Here is a 19,473-nt window from a genome sequence, read left to right as displayed (position 1 = left end):
AACCTCAGAGATTTTTCTGATAACTGAGAATGGAAAGGGGCAGCATTGATATGGCTCTGTAGGGGAACCATCACTGTGGATGACAGCACCAAGAGACCTGGGCCCTTCAGGAAATGCCCTGGGGCTAGCTAGTATCACTCTCAAGAGTTTGGGATTAGGTTGAGAGCCAAAGAGAAATCAGATTTGAGGGAGTTCTAGTCAGAAAAGGAATTTAAACTGGGAAGGAATTGGTATCAAAACACTAGACTGAAGGAGCCAAGATTTATCTCCTAAACTGGACAGAATTGTATACTCTTTGTGTCTGCTATACCTGTAATTAGCTGACATAGAGAATTTGCATCCTAGAATTCTCCTAGTAGAGCAAAATATCTTTGAAACTGCTGCCTCAGTGTGAGGTTCACATCTTAGGGTGGTTAAGAAGAGAAGCTCCAGCCCCAGAAGACCTCCCTCCCCACTGAGTAGCAGAAGTGGTCAGTACAGTACTCACATAAGAACTAAGGGATAGTCTTGTCTCCCAAGAGAGGGAGAAGCACCCAGAAGAAACTTCAAAGCTGGTTGGTTGGTTGGTTATTTTTGCCCTGATCTTTTCTCTTTCTTCTTCTAGCCACCCAGAGCCAAGTTTGCCAAGGCCCAGTTTGACTTTACCGCCCAGAACTCCTCCCAGCTCAGCTTCTATGAGGGTGACATCATTGAAGTGCTGGAACATTCTGACCCCAACTGGTGGAGAGGCCAGCTCTGTGGCCGAGTGGGTTTCTTCCCTCGGAACCATGTCCAACCCATCCAAATGTGAATCGTTATGTGTCCTCACTTCTTTCCATCTCTAAAAGTTGCTTTAAATAACCACAGCCCCCAAGACTTTTCTGGAAATCAAGTACCTACAATGGAGAGGAGCCGGTGGGTTCCCTACTGTTTTGATATTGAGGACAGAACAGTTTCTTGCCATTTCCAGAGGGGCCCAAATTACATTGGACCAAGAGGGAGGGTATTTTCTGGACCAAATCAATTCAGCAAACATTGATTAAATACTTAACTATGTGCAAAGCATTGTGGTTACAAAGACAAAAACAGTCCTTTCCCCTCAAAGAATTCACATTTTATTAGAATGATAAAATATGTACATGAATATCAAGAAAGATATATTAAGTATCCACTGAATGCCAGATACTTCTAAGTTCTGGGCATGCAAAAAAAGGCAAAAAACAATTTCTTCACAGCCACATTGGGGGGTATGACATGCAAACAACTATATACAAATAAAATATATACATGATAAATTGGGATGGCCTCTGAGGGAAGGCACTAGCATGAAGGGGGATCAGGAAAGTCTTCTTGTAGAAGGAAGGATTTTAGCTTATGGCTTGAAGCCAACCAGAGGAAACTAAGAGGAAGAGATGAGGAAGGAGAGAATTCCAGACAATATACAATTTATATGAAGTAATCTGAAGAGGCAGAGAATGCTGATCACCATAAACATGCATGAAGTATGGGCCAGGTGGGCAATACACCTATTGGGGGACATTTCCATTGAATGATTCCTTGGGAAATAACTTTTACTCAGTAAAGCATGATTCCTTTTATTACCTTTATGTAAGGTAGATATGGAATTTATCTATAGCTCTAAATAAATGGACTTCCAACTGCAAAGATGCTGAGACCAGATCCTACATATAATATGCCCATATAAGTAGAAGACATATTCACTGGTAACTATGGTTCCCTATGTGAGAGGGAACTTCAGATGAAATAACAATAATGCTAGTCCAGGATAATAATAATGATATATACATGTGTATATGTATGCACACATGCATGTATATACATGCAAATGTGCATATATGTATATATTTACATATATTTAATCTCCTCAATAGTTTCTCTTGTTAGGGAGTCATGATTACAAAGAGCCAACATGACTTCATCAAAAAAACCCAACTATCCTCATTTCTTTTTTTGACAAGATTCCTACTACATAAAGATTTACTGGATAAAGTTCACCAGGATGCTAGCAAAACTTTTTTTTTTAGTTTTTTTGCAAGGTAATGGGGTTAAGTGTCTTGCTCAAGGCCACACAGCTAGGTAATTATTAAGTGTGTGAGGTAAGATTTGAACTCCAGGGCCAGTGCTCTGCCCACTGCACCACCTAGTTGTCCCTGCAAAATTTTTTTTTAATTAAAGATTTTATTTATTTTGAGTTTTACAATTTTTCTTCTAATCTTACTTCCCTTCCCCCATTCCCCTACAGAAAGCAATATGTCAGTCTTTACATTGTTTCCATGTTGTATATTGATCCAAATTGAGTGTGACAAGAGAGAAATAATATCCTTAAGGAAGAAACATGAAGTACAAGAGATAACAAGATCAGACAACAAGATAGTTTTTTCCCCTAAATTAAAGGAAATAGTCCTTGGACTTTGTTCAAACTCCATGGTTCTTTATCTGAATACAGATGGTATTCTCCATTGCGTGCAGTCCAAAATTGCCTCTGATTGTTGCACTGATGGAATGAGTGAGTCCATCAAGGTTGAACATCACCCCCATGTTGCTGTTAGGGTGTACAGTGCTTTTCTGGTTCTGCTCATCTCACTCACCATCAGTTCATGCAAATCCCTGCAGGCTTCCCTAAATTCCCATCCCTCCTGGTTTCTAATAGAACAATAGTGTTCCATGATATACATATACCACAGTTTGCTAAGCCATTTCCCAATTGAAGGACATTTACTTGATTTCTAATTCTTTGCTACCACAAACAGAGCTGCTATGAATATTTTTGTATAAGTGATACTTTTACCCTTTTTCATCATCTCTTCAGGGTATAGACCCAGTAGTGGTATAGCTGGGTCAAAGGGTATGCACATTTTTGTTGCCCTTTGGGTATAGTTCCAAATTTCTCTCCAGAAAGGTTGGATGAGTTCACAGCTCCACCAACAATGTAATAGTGTCCCAGATTTCCCACAACCCTTCCAACAATGATCATTATCCTTTCTGGCCATATTGGCCAGTGTGAAAGGTATGAGGTGGTACCTCAGAGAAGCTTTAATTTGCATTTCTCTAATAAGTAATGATTTAGAGCAATTTTTCATATGACTATGGATTGCTTTGATCTCCTCATCTGTAAATTGCCTTTGCATATGCTTTGACCATTCCTGAAAAACTTCTGACAAACTATTTCATACAATTGTCAAGTTGGGTATGGGTAACTACTTTTTGAGTGTGTCATATTTGGGGTGCCTTTCATGTGTGGGCTGGAACAGATCACCCCTGAGGTCCTTTCCCACCCCCAAATTCTCTGATTATATGGAGATAATTTTGATTTATACATTTAACCTCAGTGAGGATCAAAAGGTCCCTCCAGCTTGCCATCCCTAACTTGATCTAAGCTCCTGTTGGAGGGTAAAAATGTCTTGAAGGGCAAAACTTTTTCCTAAATCAGACCTGAGGCATCAAAATGAAATCACTCTCATCAGAATTTGGTGGTCACCAGTGTTTTCTTTTTTTAATAGAAAAACATAGAAATTAAAAGGGTTATTGCTGCTTTCTCTTCTTCCTTCTCTTCCTATCCTCCCTGTGAGGTAAAGCAGTCAGGGAGTGATTGTCTCAAAATTCAGATGACTTTAGAACTTTGATGGAAATGTCTTTAAAGAAGAATTAAAGATTCAGGTTTTTTCTGTTCCCTTTCCCTCATTACCCTCCATGTAGAGCCATCTTACCAATATGTTTGCCAGTTCCCAAGAATTTCCAGTTCATCCCTTAAGTTCCTGCTCTCCAACATCTAAACAGCAGCCTGTCTGCCAGTCAAGTCCCCAGGGATGCAAAGGGAATGAGGGAGGGTACCCAAACCAGGATATATCACTTCCCCTCTCAATCCCTTTTCTTCCCTGTGACTCAGAAAAAAAGATTCCCTTTGTCCCATACTTCTTCTTGCTCTAGCCTCTTTTTTTCTCCTCACAAACCCCTTCAAGATCAAAGTCACAATGGACCTTGAAACTTGAAAATCTGGGTAAACCAACTGTCCAGAAGATCAGTCCTTTCCCTGAAGTTTCTCTACTCATTGTATGTGTATGATCAAAGTAGGCTACTTTCAGAATGGCCTCAAAGAATCTCATTTATGTTTTGAAGGAAGCTAAGGATTCTGGGAGAGACAGATGAGGAAGGAATGTATCCCAATAAAAAAAACCAGAAGACAAAAGTGATGATAAATTCAAATATTTATTAATTGTCTGTTGGCTTTGGAGAAAGTATAAGGTTTAAATGAAACCATCCTTGCCCTCACAGAGTTTACAGTCTAGTTAACTTTTTTAGATTGAGACACTAACACAAAACTATAGCATATAACAGTGCATAACTGGCCCTTACAGAAGGGCCAACAAAAATATAATGTAAGGTCTCAAAGGGAAGATTATTGTTAAATAGGAGCATCAGAAAAGGCTTTGAGGAGAAGGGTAGCTTTTGAGTTGAAGCTTAAAGGATCAGTAAAAATTCAGGAGGTGAAGAGGAAGAAGAAAGATGTCTTCTACAAAGTAATAGAAGTATGACAGTGTGATCCATGACTGGAAGGGCAGAGAGGGATGACATGAGAAAAGTCCGGAAAGGCAGAGGAGGGTACCATATCAGGCTTGGCTTTGAATGATAAACATTCAAGAAAAATTTGAATTTTGCTTGATAGGCAAGAAGTCACAGTTTTTTGAACCAAGGAATAACATGACTAGGTCTAAGATTATTATGTCAGAAAAGAGGTTTATGACCCTCAGTTCAGTCCTTTGCTTTGAGCCAAATAGTCTTTGGCTCAGTTTCTCCACTGTAATTTAGGAATTCTTGCCACATCTCTAGAAGGCTGGGTTTCAGTAAGTCCCACTAAGCAGTCTGGGTTTCCCTTTCTATGGCTGTTATTGCTTTGTGCCAAAAAGAAGACCTCTTCAGCTGCCTCTCCAAGTTGGCATTTTTGATGGTGGGGAAGAGGATGCTACAAAAAGGCAGGTATTACTTCCTCTACTTCCCTAATATCCTCCCCTGCCAGGTCTGCTCTTAGCTTCTTCAGTTCTGGTCAGTTCCTTGACCAGAAGCAACCAGATCAGAACAACAGACCTGGAGTCAAGAAGACCAGAGTTAAAATGCTGCTTCAGAAAATAACTCTCTGTGTGACCCTAGACAAATCATTTAAACTCTCTTTACTCATCTGTAACAATGAGAATAATAATAATAGCACCTACCTCACAGGGTTGTTTGTGAAGATTAAATTGCAGTAACATGTGTACAGTACTTTGTAAACTTTAAAGATTTTTAAAAAAATACTAGCTATAATATTCTCTCCCAAATTCTCCCCTTAACAACTTTAGCAGTTCTGTTTGTACCCTTTTTTAGGTCCTGTATAATGGTTCTAATTCATCTTAGCTTGAACTAATCAAATCATTTTCAAAGTTAATCATTAGTCACTTCAAGAGGATGTTAATGAACCATAATCAAAGGAGGCAAAAATCAAAATCCTTCAATTATAACAAAGTTCCAAAAAATAGACACCTCTCTTTAGACTCATTGAATTGACCAAGCTTTCCTAATCAACCCTTTACAGAGGTATTGGAGGATCAAAAAGAAAAGAGAGAATTGAAGGGGAAATATTCTGTAGCAATAATTGAGATAGTCAATTGTGCTAAATTGAAATAGAATCAGGGGCCTCTAATCTATATATAAAAATCCCTATAGGCACTTATTGACTTAGTTTAAAAATATAATAATATCTAGGTTAGATTATATTTTAAATCCATTTTGGTAAATATTTTCCAAATACATTTTAATCTGATTTGGGCCATATTTTTGAGTGTTGGAAGTTTCATGCAGACCATAGACTATGTGTTTGATACCTGGTTTAGGTACATGAGAATGAGGGTCTTTGCTTGCTGGTGGCAATGAGAATAGGGGAGACACAAGAAAACTTGGTAAATCAAGAGGAATGTGAGAGATGAAATGTGAAATCAGAAGAGAAGCAGGTTTGGGGAGAAAGATAATGAACTACACTTCAGACTTCTATAGTGGCATCCAGCCCCTCTGTGGACTATGAGATTAAGGCCTTTCACCCTCCAGTCCCCAAAACTGCTACTACTCAAATCTCCTTGAAACAACTTTCTCCCCTCCTTCTCTGTGTAAATCCAGATAAAATCCCAGGATGCCAGAACCTCTGGGTGGAGCACCTTGTTTCAAATCTCCCCAGCGACTATGAGCTGCATGATGTCATTGGGATGGGTAGGGCTTGTCAGGGGATGCTAATATTTTCCCACCACCTTTCTTACTTCATTTTTGACAGATTAAGTCACATGATATATAGTTTAGATGAGGGTCATAGGGTTCTATTCTGACATATCATCCTCCTTGTTCTTCTTCATATATATGACAATTCATTACCTGCTTCTTTGGCTTTACATAGATTGTCCCTTATGCCTGTCATGTACTTCTTCCTCATCTATGACTAGTTTTCTTTTTTTTTTCTTTTTTAGGTTTTTTTGCAAGGCAAACGGGGTTAAGTGGTTTGCCCAAGGCCACACAACTAGGTAATTATTAAGTATCCATAGGGTTCTGTTCTGAACAGACAGACTTGCCTTCTGGTCTCAGCTATGCTCCAAGGTCAGCACTGTGACCTTGGGAAAGTCATTATCAGTTTTCCCTTCCCTTCCTTCATACATCCACTACTGTAGGAGGAATTTCATCTTCTGCCAAGCTATATGTCAATGGCTTGGGTTCATTCGTTCATTTCCACATTCACTTGTTCATTTAACATAGTTAACTCCCCTTCTATCCAGGTATCTATTTGCCAGGCTTGATTGGCAAGCCTCTTTCCCACAATCCAGCAATCTACCCCTATTTGATACTGGAGGAAGAGGAGGGACATGAAAAAAATTCTAAGAAATGGGAAACAGAAAGAATGGAAATGAAAAGAAGGGAGGGGATTTTGTGCAATAAAGATCCTGAAGCAAATTATTTACTATCTAGCCTTACTACCCAGTGATCTTTGCAAAGCTGTGAATTAACAGCTGTCCCTAAAGTCCAAATGTGCATAAACCCCTGGAGATGCATCAAGGTCTTAATAAGGGAAGAGAAAGATCCTGCCATATTGGCTCTTTCTCCAGATGGAGGTTGGGAAAGCAGCAGGGGAAAACAACCATTATGACTTGAGATCCTTAATATAATCTGGGACTAACTTTATCCAGGTTTGGGAAAGGTACAACTCCTGTCTTCTGCTGAAGATTCCACTGCAAAATGTTATGGTTAGTAAGCCTCTCCCCTCTACTTTTCAACTAAACTGCTCCCATGGATGTGGGAAAGAGGAAGGTGAGACTATAGGGACATCTGAAGGGATATCATAAATAAGATATGAGGTTTTTTTTAATCATGCCAGAAGGTACAAGAGGCAAAGGATGTAAGTTACAAGGAGGTAATTTCAGTTTTGTATAAGAAAAAACTTTCTAATATTCAGAGCTGTTAACACAATGAAACAAACTATTATGAGAAATAATCTTATCAACATGTTTAATAAGAGCTAAGACTATCTCCAGGGAATAAGTGGTCAAGAATGTAAACAAAAAGTTTTCAGATGAACTGCAATGAACTGATGCTGAGTGAGAAGAGCAGAACCAGAACATTGTACACCCTAACAGCAACATGGGGGTTGTGATCAAACCTTGATGGACTTGCTCATTTTATCAGTGCAATAATCAGACACAATTTTGGGCTGTCTGCATTGGAGAATACCATCTGTATCCAGAGAAAGAATTGTGAAGTTTGAACAAAGATCAAAGACTATTACCTTTAATTTTAAAAAAAACCTTATCTTATTATGTGATTTTGCTATCTTTTATATTTTATTTTTTTTCCTTAAGGATATGATTTCTTTCTCATCACATTCAACTGAGATCAATGTATACCATGGAAACAATGTAAAGACTAACAGACTGCCTTCTGCGGGGGGGGGGGGGGGGGGGGGGGGGGGAGAAGATTAGGGGAAAAATTGTAAAACTCAAAATAAAATCTTTCTTTTATTTTAAAAAAGAAAGGATAATAGAAGATAAAATTAATATTTTTATTACATAAAATGAAAACTACTGTACAAATAAAACTAATAAATTAAAAATAAGAGGGAAATAGTTAATCTGGGAGAAAAAAAGAATTTAAAACTATATATGACCCCATGAAAACATGTTCCACAGATCACTAATAGAAAAGAAAATGCAAATTAAAGCAATTCTGTAGTTTCTTTTCATACTATACAAATTGGCCAAGATAAACAAAAAAGAGAGCTGCTAATGTTGGTGGGACTGTACAGGCATACTGATGCACTACTGATAGAGAGGTGAGGTGGTCCAACATTTCTAGATGCCAATTTGGAATTATGTAAGTCATTTTGACCCAGTGATCCCACATGGAATCACAGACAGAAACAAAGGTGCAACATGTTATAATATTCTTCACAATACTCTTTATGATAGCAAAAAACTGGAAATAAAATGAGTATCCACTGATTAGAGTATAATGAAAGAAACTATATTATATGAATCTAAAGGAATATTATTGTTCAGTAAGAAATGACACATATGAGGAATTCAGAGGAACATCAGAAGATTTGTACAAACTAAGGTAGAGCAAAACCAGAACAGTACACACAATGACTAAAACAATGTAAAAGATTACTAGTAATGGAAAAATCAGTGAAGATCCAGAGAACAGATGATGAAGCATGCTTCTTCCCTACTGGTAGAGTGTTGGAGGACTACTAGGACAAAATACTATACAGATCGTTAGCAAAAATCACTATTGTTAAATGTTTTTGTAAAATTGTCTTTGTCCCATGGAAGAATTCAGGTATGGTAGGGTTTGAAATAACTGTGTTATAAAGACATAAAGAATAAATCAAACATTTTTAAAAATTAAGAAAAGTTTAGATAATCACCTGCTAGAACTGGGGCAGAGGGCATTGATACATTGTTGTAGGGTTTGTTTCTTTGGGTTTGGTTGAATGGGGTCTAATGGAATCTGAATGATCTATAGGTTTTCTTTGAATTCTGAAATTCTATCACTTCTTGATATCAAAGGAAAGAGAGTCACAAGTATTCTGTCTCACTGTCTAGGACCAGGAATTCCAACATATCTTATTGCCTTTTCACCTGGCTGGGTGCTTTCAGATTCCCATCCTCAGTGAAAAGAGTTGGTCATTATGTGCTGGTTTGAGTTCTGGAATTCAATTAGATTCAATTCAACAAGCATTAATCAAATAGTTCCTGAGAGTTAGACACTATATGATTGATAAAGTCAGAGAGACAAAAATTAAACAACTTATGCCCTTAAGAAACCTACATTCTACTTGGGGAGGGGAGGGAGGGATGTATAGAGCAAAAATAGAAAATACATATTAAAAAATAAGCAAAGTAGATATACAAATTTATTTTTATTGTGTAGCCATAGTGAAGGATAGGGAGGCAAAGAAAGATAATCTCTCAAAGAATATTTCTTTTAGAATGAGGCCTCAAAAGACAGGAGGAAAACCTGGGAAGATGGGAATGGGATGGGGGAAAGATCATGTTTATTAGAAGAGATAAAGATACAGCAACTAAATTTTACAAATCCAAAACTGTGGTACATGCTCTGATAAAGGATATTCCTTTTGTCCTGCTCTATCTCATTATCTTAAAAGTTTTTTTATTAGATCAGGACTGTCCCAGAAAAAAATAGGATGTACATTACTGGGGGAAGGTATAGTCACTAAAATGACTAGACAATGTTTGAGCAAATGAATCAATAAACAGGCACTGGAGATATAAAATGAAACAAAAAAAAAACCCCAAAACAGAAAAGAACAACTCCAGTCTTTGAGGATTAAGAGATTTAGAAATTAGGAATGTAGTCAATTCCTCTTGGTAAAATAGGAAAAAATTAACTCTGAAGTCAGAGGACTTGGGTTCAAATTCTACTTCTTATGGATACATTGTGTAACCTTAGGTAAACTATTTATTTTCTCAAAGTCTGTTTCCTTATTTGTAAAATAAAGGCTTTGGATTAGAAGGCCTCATTCCACTTCTAAATTTGTAATCCTTTCCTGTCCTAAGGACTCAGAGAAGTAGATGGGTTTTTTTCTACTTCTTAGAGAACTACTGCTTTTCTAAAAGCATTCTTTGAAATATATTATTAATATTTATTATACTCATATATTATATAATAGATATAACATAGCATACATTTACATAATTTATTACATAATATGTTATAGAATAATTATATTTATTAATAACATATCATTATCACTATTATAGGGAAGGTAGGTAGAGCACTGGGCCTGGCACCATGAAGAACCTGAATTCAAATCCAGTCTCAGATACTTCCTAGTTATGTGATCCTGAACTATTCACATGACCTCTGTTTACTTGAATTTCCTTAACTGTAAAAAAAAGGATAATAATATAACCTCCTTTCCAGGGTTGTTGCAAGAATCAAATGGGATATTTGTAAAATACTTCACACTGTGCCTGGTTCATAGTAAGCGACATGATATAAATGTTAACTCGTATTGTTATCTCTTGTTTTTATATCATCTACATTTCTTAATATGTCCTTCTGCCTGGTAAACCATCCCTTGTAACACAGATTTTTAAAAAAGTGATAGTATACATAATTCCATATCCTAGTCCCTCCTTCACATTGGCAAAGTGAGGAAGGAGCTTCATTTTCTCTCCTCTTCTTCAAAGTCAAACTTAGTCAATATAACTATTCAACATTCAGGTTTTGTTGTTTTTCATTTGCATTGTTGTAATCATTGTATATACACTACTTTTCTGGTTTTGCCTACTTGTATGAATGAATGAATAATAAGCATTATGTGTTTACTATGAATATAAATGAATGAATAAAAAAGCATAAAGTGTTGAGGTATCACTTCATTTTGTCTCGGTTTTCCCTTGCTTCTCAGACTTCTCCAGATTTGTTGTTTCTTTTGGCAAAGCAATAACCCATTATATCCAGGTATCACAGTTGTTTAGCCACTCTCCAATCAATATGTTTCTACTTTGTTTCCAATTCTTTGCTGCCCTTATCCCACAAATATTATTATGAATATTCTGGAGGTAATCAGAGCCTCTCTGAAAGTAATCTTAATATTTACTTTGGATCTCATGACTCAGCTCTGCACTGGTCAAATCCTTTCAAATCCTTCATAGGATAGAAGAAACACTTTGACAAACTGGGGGAATCCATGTATCTATCCATCAACAACTCTGTATTGGGGCTTCCAGAGTGCCTAGGATTATGCTTGGACCTTTGAAGTAGATTAGAAAAGAAATGTCCGCTCCATTTAGAGTCAAGGGAATAATCTTTTCCAAACAGATTGGAGAAGGTGATTTTTAAGATCCTTTCCAGCCCTAAAATCTTATGAACCTAGGTTAAGGACAATAACACATCAGTCATCCAATCAAACAACAAGCGTTTATTACGCATCTTCTAAGTATAGGGTCCTGGACTGCACAGATCCAGGAGAAGATTCATTCTCTGCTCATAAGGAGCTTACAGTCTAGCAGGAGACATACTATGTACACACATGATAATAATAGGCAATACCCAATGCTTGGTATAGGAAGAGAATCTGATCCGAGGACTTGGGTCTAAAAAGGTGGAGATGATTTGACCATGGAAGAAATAGGTTGAGAAGAGGAGATAGTCTGATGAAAGACCCAGGAGTCAAAAGGAGACTACCAGTGTTAGATTTGCAGTCAGGGAGACGAGTTTGAACAGTGCCTCAGACATTTACTAGCTGTGTGACCCTGGGCAGGTCATTTAACCTTTTTGTGGTTCAATTTTCTTATCTGTGAAATGGTGATGATAATAGCAATTACTTCCTAGGATTGTTGTTGTGAGGACCAATGTGATAACCAATGTAATGTGCTTTGAAAATCTCAAAGTGTTATATAAATGTTAGCTATCGTTATTATCATTAAGGAGATAGTGGAGAATCAGTGTTAGTGGAGCAAAAGTTTCATCGAGGGGAAGAATAGGAGAGAGGTTGGAAGCATGGCAGGGTGTCAGACTATGGAAGGCCTTGGATAGTTAGCATTTTGCCCTACAAGTGACTGGAAGTCAATGATGATCCTTGAGTGGGAAGAGAAATGACAAAAATAGAAATTGGGGAAGATGAACTTGGCAGCAAATGTATTAAATCAGGGAGAGACTCTAGGCACAAAAAATGGTTATGAGGCTACTGCAATGACCCAGGTATGAGGTGATAAGGACATGGACCACTACTACCATCCGAGAAAGTCACTACATTGAGCAGTGTCCAGGGACTCTGGCTACAGTTGGACAATGGGTAGGCACTAAATACTATTTTTAGAGGAGGTAAGAGGAATACGTGGATATCTTGTCACAGGGTCAGCCCTCTCCAATCTAGCCTATAACCTGAGGGGTTCTGATCCTCCAATAACCAACCTACATATACTAAATCCCTAAGACTGATCCCCTAGACAACTTTGGACACTTAATTTTTTGTTCCTAAAACTCTGGATCCTAGCAGACAGAGACCTAGAACACATTGGGGAAGGTTTGTTCCCTTGAGAAGACAAGGGGAAGAATGGAGCACCTCTGGTGAAGGGATGAGGGTCCCAGATCAGGGTTCCTATGATCCACTTGAGAGCAATAGTGTGGCTAATAAACTGCCTTGAATATTCTTGGTTTTAGGAAGGACTGACTCAAAAATATATATGCCAGGGGACTTCTGGGAGGCAGAACAAACCATGAGCTGATTTATCTTTGCATCTAGTTTTATGAACATTGTATAAATACTTGATGTTTGGCCAGAAGTCAAGTGATATAGAGAGGAAGTGATACTTGGAAGACATATGAAGTTTTTTTATGATGTTTTGTTACCCTCTGGTTCTATTAGATGGTGACTCAGATAAAACCCATTCCACACTAGGTTGAGTTGGCTTTTCCTCCCATCACTACCTTCAGACTAATGACTTCTCAGTCAAACCTCACTGAACTTCAAGCCCATACACTTCCCTCTTTCCCTGTTCCCCATCTAGGTCTCAAGACTAGGGATTCACTGAATCACAGAATCAAAATGTGAGGGAGGGAGGAGCCCATTTTGAAGAAACTAGACATGCGGAGGGTGTTGTGTGTGGACTTGGTCACAAATTGGGTAGGGGAGAAGGGGAGAGTCAGGAATTCATAGAATTAGAGAATATTAGATCCCCAAAAACCCAAAAAATCATCTAGTTCAGTCCTTTCATTAATAGATGAGGAAGTGACTTACACAAGTTCATACAACTAATTAGTGGCAGAATTGGGTCTCTCTGACATTGCCTTAGGTAATGAAAAATGGGAGCAGGGAAGTAGGGCTAGAGATTCCAACACAGATTAAATCCTATTCCAGACTCCAGAATACTCAGGTAGTGACCTAAACTGAAGATGTTTCCAAGGATAATAATACATAGCGGGGGTTGATGGTGATGATGGTAGTAGTGAGACACCATGATCTCAAAGGAGAAAAGTTCTTAGGACTCCTACAGCTAAAATGCTTCTGCACCAGGAAAAGAAAAGAAGCCCAATTTAATAGAAATAGTAATGACTTAGAAGTCAAGAGCCTTGGGTTTTAATCTTAGGCCTTCTACCAACAAGCTGTATAACTTTGGTCAAGTTACTTCCCTTCTCCAGATTCCATAGTTGAGCTGGTTGGCCCTTGCAACTCTAATAATCTATGATTCTTTTCTAGAAATCTAATTAGGACAAATACCTCCTACATTTCTGAGTACCTCTCCCATGATCCTCTGGCTTCCCAGAAAATGAACACCATCAGGCAAAATAGGCATAGAAGAATATGTTGACACATAAAAGCAGAATGGCATTGATGTTGCAGACTTGGGTCCAGAAGATAGTTTGCTTCTTTCCTGCAGGTGGGGAGAATGGGATACATGGTTCTAAGGAACTAGTTGGATCAGGGGTGGAGTGAGAATGGGAAACTAGGAAAATAGTACAATACTTGGGTCTTAAGATTTGGAAGTGAGCAGAACCAGTGAGTGGTTCTCTCTGGGCTTCCCCAGGATATCCTCCAGCCTCTCTTCTCAATACCCTTCTTCCATGCCAACTATCATTTGAGGATAGCCTAATCTTGAGGTTTCTGGTAAAGGGAAAATGGAGCTAGATAGTAAAGTAAGGACCATACTATGATGAGTCTGACTTCTCCTAGAGTGGTCTAGAGGTCCCTGGGGCCACTTACCGACTTTATCTTCCATATCACAGGCTTCAGGCAGAGCTTCTAAAAGATTGTCCTTGGAAAGTGTCCACCATGTTAAATTCTTGATCTATATGAACCAAAGAGAGAATTTGAACAGGGGTTAGAAAATAAGGAATAAAAGATGTAGAGAAAAAAAATGAAGGGATGAGGATATATTTGAAGAGTGAGGCTATAGAAGACAGTGAAATCAGAGAAGTGGGTTACATGGAAATGAAGGATATAGGAATAACAGACTGGAGTACAGTGGTTGAAGGATGAGGGAACAAGGAACAAAGAAAACATGGGAATTGGAGAATGAAGAAATAGAGGTAAGGTATGGAGATGTAGGGGACTGAAGACTCCCAAAGGGGCAAGCAGGCAGTTAGCTGGCCATAGATGGGGGAGAGTCACCACTTTGGAGGGAATAGAACAGAGAGATAAGATTAGGAGAGACTGAGCCCTCCTTATCGGCTAGGCTTCCTCAGAATGTACCTAACCATATAGCCAATCCTTCTTGATGTAGAGTGAGTGTTTGTGTGTGTGTGTGTGTGTGTGTGTGTGTAAATTTGGGTGTAGGGAATTAGGGATTCAGTTACAACTTGGCAGCCTAGTTCATAAACCATTGGACCTCTAACAAGTTCTACCAAGAAATGTTTCCTCACCACATGAAATTCTGCCTTTGATTTATTAATTTAAACTATTTTGACCACATTTTTCTCTTCTCTTAGCAATGGTAGCAGAGCAGACTATGAAATCTGATGAAAGAAGGGAAGGCTGGATTTTTGTCAAAAGGCCCAACCATAACCATAGGTTCTATGGTGAGAGATAGTTGAGGACTTAGTAACCAGTTGGAATAACCCTTAGAAAATCTTTGGAAATCATGCTAAGATAGTTTAGCCTATTCTGGGACAAATGATAATGAACATTTTCAAATACCACTTCCAAGTCTTTATCTTCTTCATCTTCCTGCTCTTCACCACCCCCTGTAAGAGGGCAGGTTGCATTTGGATGACTCTCAGGGCACAAACTTTTCTAGAAATGACCCCTTTTCCAGGTGACCTCCCTTCCTACACTGAGTGTAAAAATGTGGATCATCAACTGACTCCTAGGAGTCATCCAGGCCTCCTCTCGAGGCTGAAAGTCCAAGGTTTACCAATGCCTGTTTCTATTTAAAAATAGATATAGAAAATGCAGTAGAATTTAATAGGAAAATCCAACTAAGGGCTGTCCATTCTAATAGCAAGTCATCTCCCCCTTCTAGGGGAAGAGCCAGATTATCTGAGAGGTGAAGTTAACTCATCTAGATCCTTTTGGGAGAGGGGACTCAGCTCACCTGAGACTCATCAGGGGGTGGAGTCAGCAGACTAACAGCAGTAACTATAGCAGCTGTGATGGAGAAGAGCACCACGGAGAAGTGAAGATAGTGAAGGCTGTGGAGAACAGCTGGCCGGTTGTCTGGGAAGCCACAAGGTTGCTCAGGGTAAACAAATTCCAGAATCATCCGGGTAGCTCCCACTACCAGCCCTGTCATCAGGCCCCAGAAAGCCCCCTGCAGAAAAAGGAGATGAAACCATAGACTCTATCTCCCTTCTTACCCCTTCCTCACTTCTACACTTTACAGATTAACACCCCCACTCCACCCCCCCCAAAAAACAAACTAAAGTGCAGGAGATAATTTACGTAACAAGCAAGCTGTGAAGCCAGAACTGTAACCTAGGTCCTCTGAATGTCTAATTTGGATGCAGGTTACACACTCTGGGTCAGTCAAACTGACTCATATGTTTTTCCTTACATACGACCTCACATTTCTTATTTTTGTGCCTGTGCACAAAGATTTAGTTATAAATATGTACTCATACATATATATATATGTAGATATCTATATCTATCTGTCTGTCTATCTCTATCTATAGACTTCTTCAAACCCAATTCCTCAAATTACTCCTTTATCATAAACTACTCCTCTACGTGACCATAACTACACATAGTATTGGCCATACTTTTGAGCCTACCATCACCCAAAAGTCCCTCCCATATTCATGAATTCTGAACTTTCTTGATCTGATCATAATCTATTGTTATTCCACCTCTCCTTCTCCCTTGCAACCCCAAGCCCTATTCTTCCTATTTCCTGTACCCTCTACATCTTAGTCTTTTCTTGGATCATCACTCCTATACTAACTAAACTATTTTTCCTTCCCAATCTTGACCCCATGCTGAAGCAGTTCAACTAGACACTATCCTCTTCTCTAGGAACCTTTGCCCCTTTACTTTCAAAGATCTTACTGTATAAAATTTAAGTTTTGTATTATTCCCATTATCTACTGCCTTCACTCTTACTCAGGTGCAGCTGAAACAAAGCTGGAGAAGATCATGAAATCCTGCTGACCAGGTTCACTACAAATATATATTCATAGTCTCAACGGGCCCTCAATGCAGCAAAACAAAATTTTTTAGACTTCCCTAATCAATCACTATCCCATTAAACACTTTTCATCCCTCTTCAAATCTCCTCTCTTACCTGGTTTCATGTTTTACTGAAAGAAATTGAGACCATTAGTCTAGAACTCCTCATTTCTCCCTCCTCTCTATCTTATATCACTTAGATACCTTATGATATGATTTCCTCCTTCATTTTTTTTGAGAGGCAATTAAGGTTCAATGACTTGCCCAGGATCATATAGCTAATAAGTGTCAAAGTCTAGATTTGAATTCAGGTCCTCCTATTTCAAGACTGGTGATGTATCTACTACAACCACCTAGCTACCCCTCCTCCTTCACTCTTGTTTCACATGAAATGGGCCTTCTCCTGGGCAAGACAAACCCCTCTACATACACAGGTAATCTCATTCCATCCCATCTTTCCCAGCAGATTACCCTCTCTACCATCCATACTTTCTCACTTATCTCCAGTCTCTCCCTGTCTTCTGTCTGCTGTCTATGAACATTCCAACATTTTTCCCCATCCTCAAAAAACTCTCACTTGATCCATCCAACTCTGCTGGCTCTCATCCTGAAAGTATCCTACCTTTTGTCACTAACTCCTTGAGAAAGCTGAAATCACACCCATCTTTCCCCCTTACTTTCTTAACCTTCTACAGTCTGGTTTCTAATTTCATTCAACTGAAATGGCTGTATTCAAATTCATTAATGATCTCTTAATTGCAAAATCAATGGCCTTTACCCAATTCCTCATACTCCTTGACCTTTCTGCACTTTGACATTGTTGATCACCCTCTTCTCCTTGATACTCTCTTTTCTCTAGGTTTTCATGTCACTGCTCTCTCCTATTTCTCCTTCTACCTGTCTGACAAGCTCTTTAGTCTTCTTTGCTGGATCTTCATCCAGTTTACATTCACCAACTATGGGTTTCCTCCAAGGTTCTATCCTTATCTCCTCCTATACTATTTCTCTTAGTGATTTTACCAGCTCCCCTTGATTGAATAATCTTCTCTATGAAGATGATTCTCAGTTCTATTGTCCAATCCTATTCTCTCTTCTGATGCTCACTCTCTAATCTCCAACTTCCTCTCAAACTAGATTTCCTATAGACATCTTAAACTTAACATTTATAAAGTTGTACTAATTATCTTTTCCCCAAAATTCTATTCTCTTCCTATCTTCCCTCTTACTAAAAGATGGCACCTCCATCCTCCCAGTCACTTTGGCTCACATTCTAGGAACAATTTTCAACTCTTCACTCTCTCCTAACCTTCCCATACCTAATCTGCCATCAAACCCTGTTGTTTCTACCTTCATAACTTCATATATATATATGTATATATATATATATATGCATATATCTATATCTAATCTATATATTTCCTCCTTTCTCCTCTGACACTGCCACAACCCTGGTGCAAATCTCAATTAACTTCCCTTCCCATTCAATAAACTCAAGCATTTCCCTATTACTTCCAAGATCAAATATAAAATCTTTCTTGTTTGGTTTTTGAAGTCTTTCATAACTTGCTCCTTTCTACCTTTCCACCTTTTCAGACTTTCTATTTCTTACTCCCACCATCCCCTTCTTCATTTAACCCTCCACCCCCAAAAAATTCTGTTATCTAATTATACTGCTTTCCTTGATGTTCTTTGAATAATAAACTCTCCTGACTCCATGCATTTTCATTGTCTCCCATAGGTAAATAATTCTCTTTCAACTCATCTTCACCTCCTGACTTTCCTAGCTTCCTTCACATCTCAGCTCAAGTTCCTTTAGCTGCAAGAAGTTTTCCCCAATCCTCCTTAAACTCAATGCCATCCTATTGAAATTAGTTCCAATTTTTTTCTCTCTATAATTTGTTTGTACATGGCTGTCTACGTGATGTCGTTTGCCCTTTACTATTGAGAACAAGGAGTATTTTTGTCTTTTTTATAAATTTCTAGAGCTTAGTGCCTTACTTGGCAAATAGTAGGTGCTTATTAAATACTTGACTGACTGATCCCTCTGAGCCTCGGTTTCATCATCTATAAAATAAGGGAGTTGGACATGATGTCCTTTACAATTCCTTCCAGCTCTAATTCTATGAAGGTGCAAAAACAAAACAGTCTTTGCCCTCAATGTGCTTATATTATATTAGGTGTAAATAACTGTCAATATTACAGATCATTAAAAATTAAAGTAGATAATAAAATATTTCCTGCAAGACTAGGCCTCCTCAGAAAAATGCACCTGAGTTGAGTTTTGAAGGAAACCATGGATTCCACTGGGCAGAGATGAGGAAGGACTGCATTCCAGGTATCATGGTCAGCAAAGACACAGGGATGGGAGATGAAATATCATGTACAGGAAACAGCAAGTAGATCAGTTTATCTGGGATGTAGAAGGTTTGAAAGAGGATAATATGCAATAAACCCGGAGAAGTAGCCTGGGGTCTGATTGTGAGGAACTTTAAAATGAATTATGTCTGGAGGCAAACAGATCTGAGAGTTGTCTTCTTCAAGCAAGGGAATGAGTCAGACCTAGGTTTTTGGAATATCATTTTATAGTTCTGTGAAAGATAGATTGGAGAGGGATGAACCCAGATGGAGGAGACCAATTAGGAGACTATTGCAATAATCCTGATGGAAGGTAATAAGAGCCTAAATCAACCACCAGGCTGAGAAGCATGGAGGATTCCCAAGCCTAGGTCTGATTATGTCATTGTTCTATTTAGGAATTTCACTGTCTCCTTGACTGGCATAAATTCCAAACTTTTCTTTTTGACTTTTAAAGTTCTTCATGAAGGAGAGGG

At 38.5% G+C, this 19,473-nt stretch overlaps 2 protein-coding genes across 2 annotated transcripts in view; one reads left to right on the top strand and one right to left on the bottom strand.

Moving 5' to 3' along the window:
- The window catches only part of GRAP (GRB2 related adaptor protein), a 68,811-nt gene extending 60,865 nt beyond the window's left edge, over positions 1-7,946 (top strand). Inside the window, exon 5 of the mRNA XM_074208558.1 lies at positions 605-7,946. Within this exon, the coding sequence (XP_074064659.1) occupies positions 605-790 (186 nt within the window). The 3' untranslated portion in view covers positions 791-7,946. The remainder of the gene's footprint in view (positions 1-604) is intronic.
- Positions 7,947-11,435: 3,489 nt separating this feature from the next.
- SLC5A10 (solute carrier family 5 member 10) overlaps positions 11,436-19,473 on the bottom strand; it is a 168,325-nt gene continuing 160,287 nt past the window's right edge. The window contains exons 13-15 of the mRNA XM_074204386.1: positions 15,570-15,785; positions 14,240-14,324; positions 11,436-13,910 (exon numbers count right to left, since the gene is read on the bottom strand). Coding sequence (XP_074060487.1) covers positions 13,816-13,910; positions 14,240-14,324; positions 15,570-15,785 — 396 coding nt within the window. The 3' untranslated portion in view covers positions 11,436-13,815. The remainder of the gene's footprint in view (positions 13,911-14,239; positions 14,325-15,569; positions 15,786-19,473) is intronic.

This window comes from Macrotis lagotis, chromosome X, assembly GCF_037893015.1.
Source record: "Macrotis lagotis isolate mMagLag1 chromosome X, bilby.v1.9.chrom.fasta, whole genome shotgun sequence".
NCBI lineage: Eukaryota > Metazoa > Chordata > Mammalia > Peramelemorphia > Peramelidae > Macrotis > Macrotis lagotis.
The sequence above is the reverse complement of the archived record's forward strand: the minus strand, read 5'-3'. Positions and strand labels throughout refer to the sequence as shown.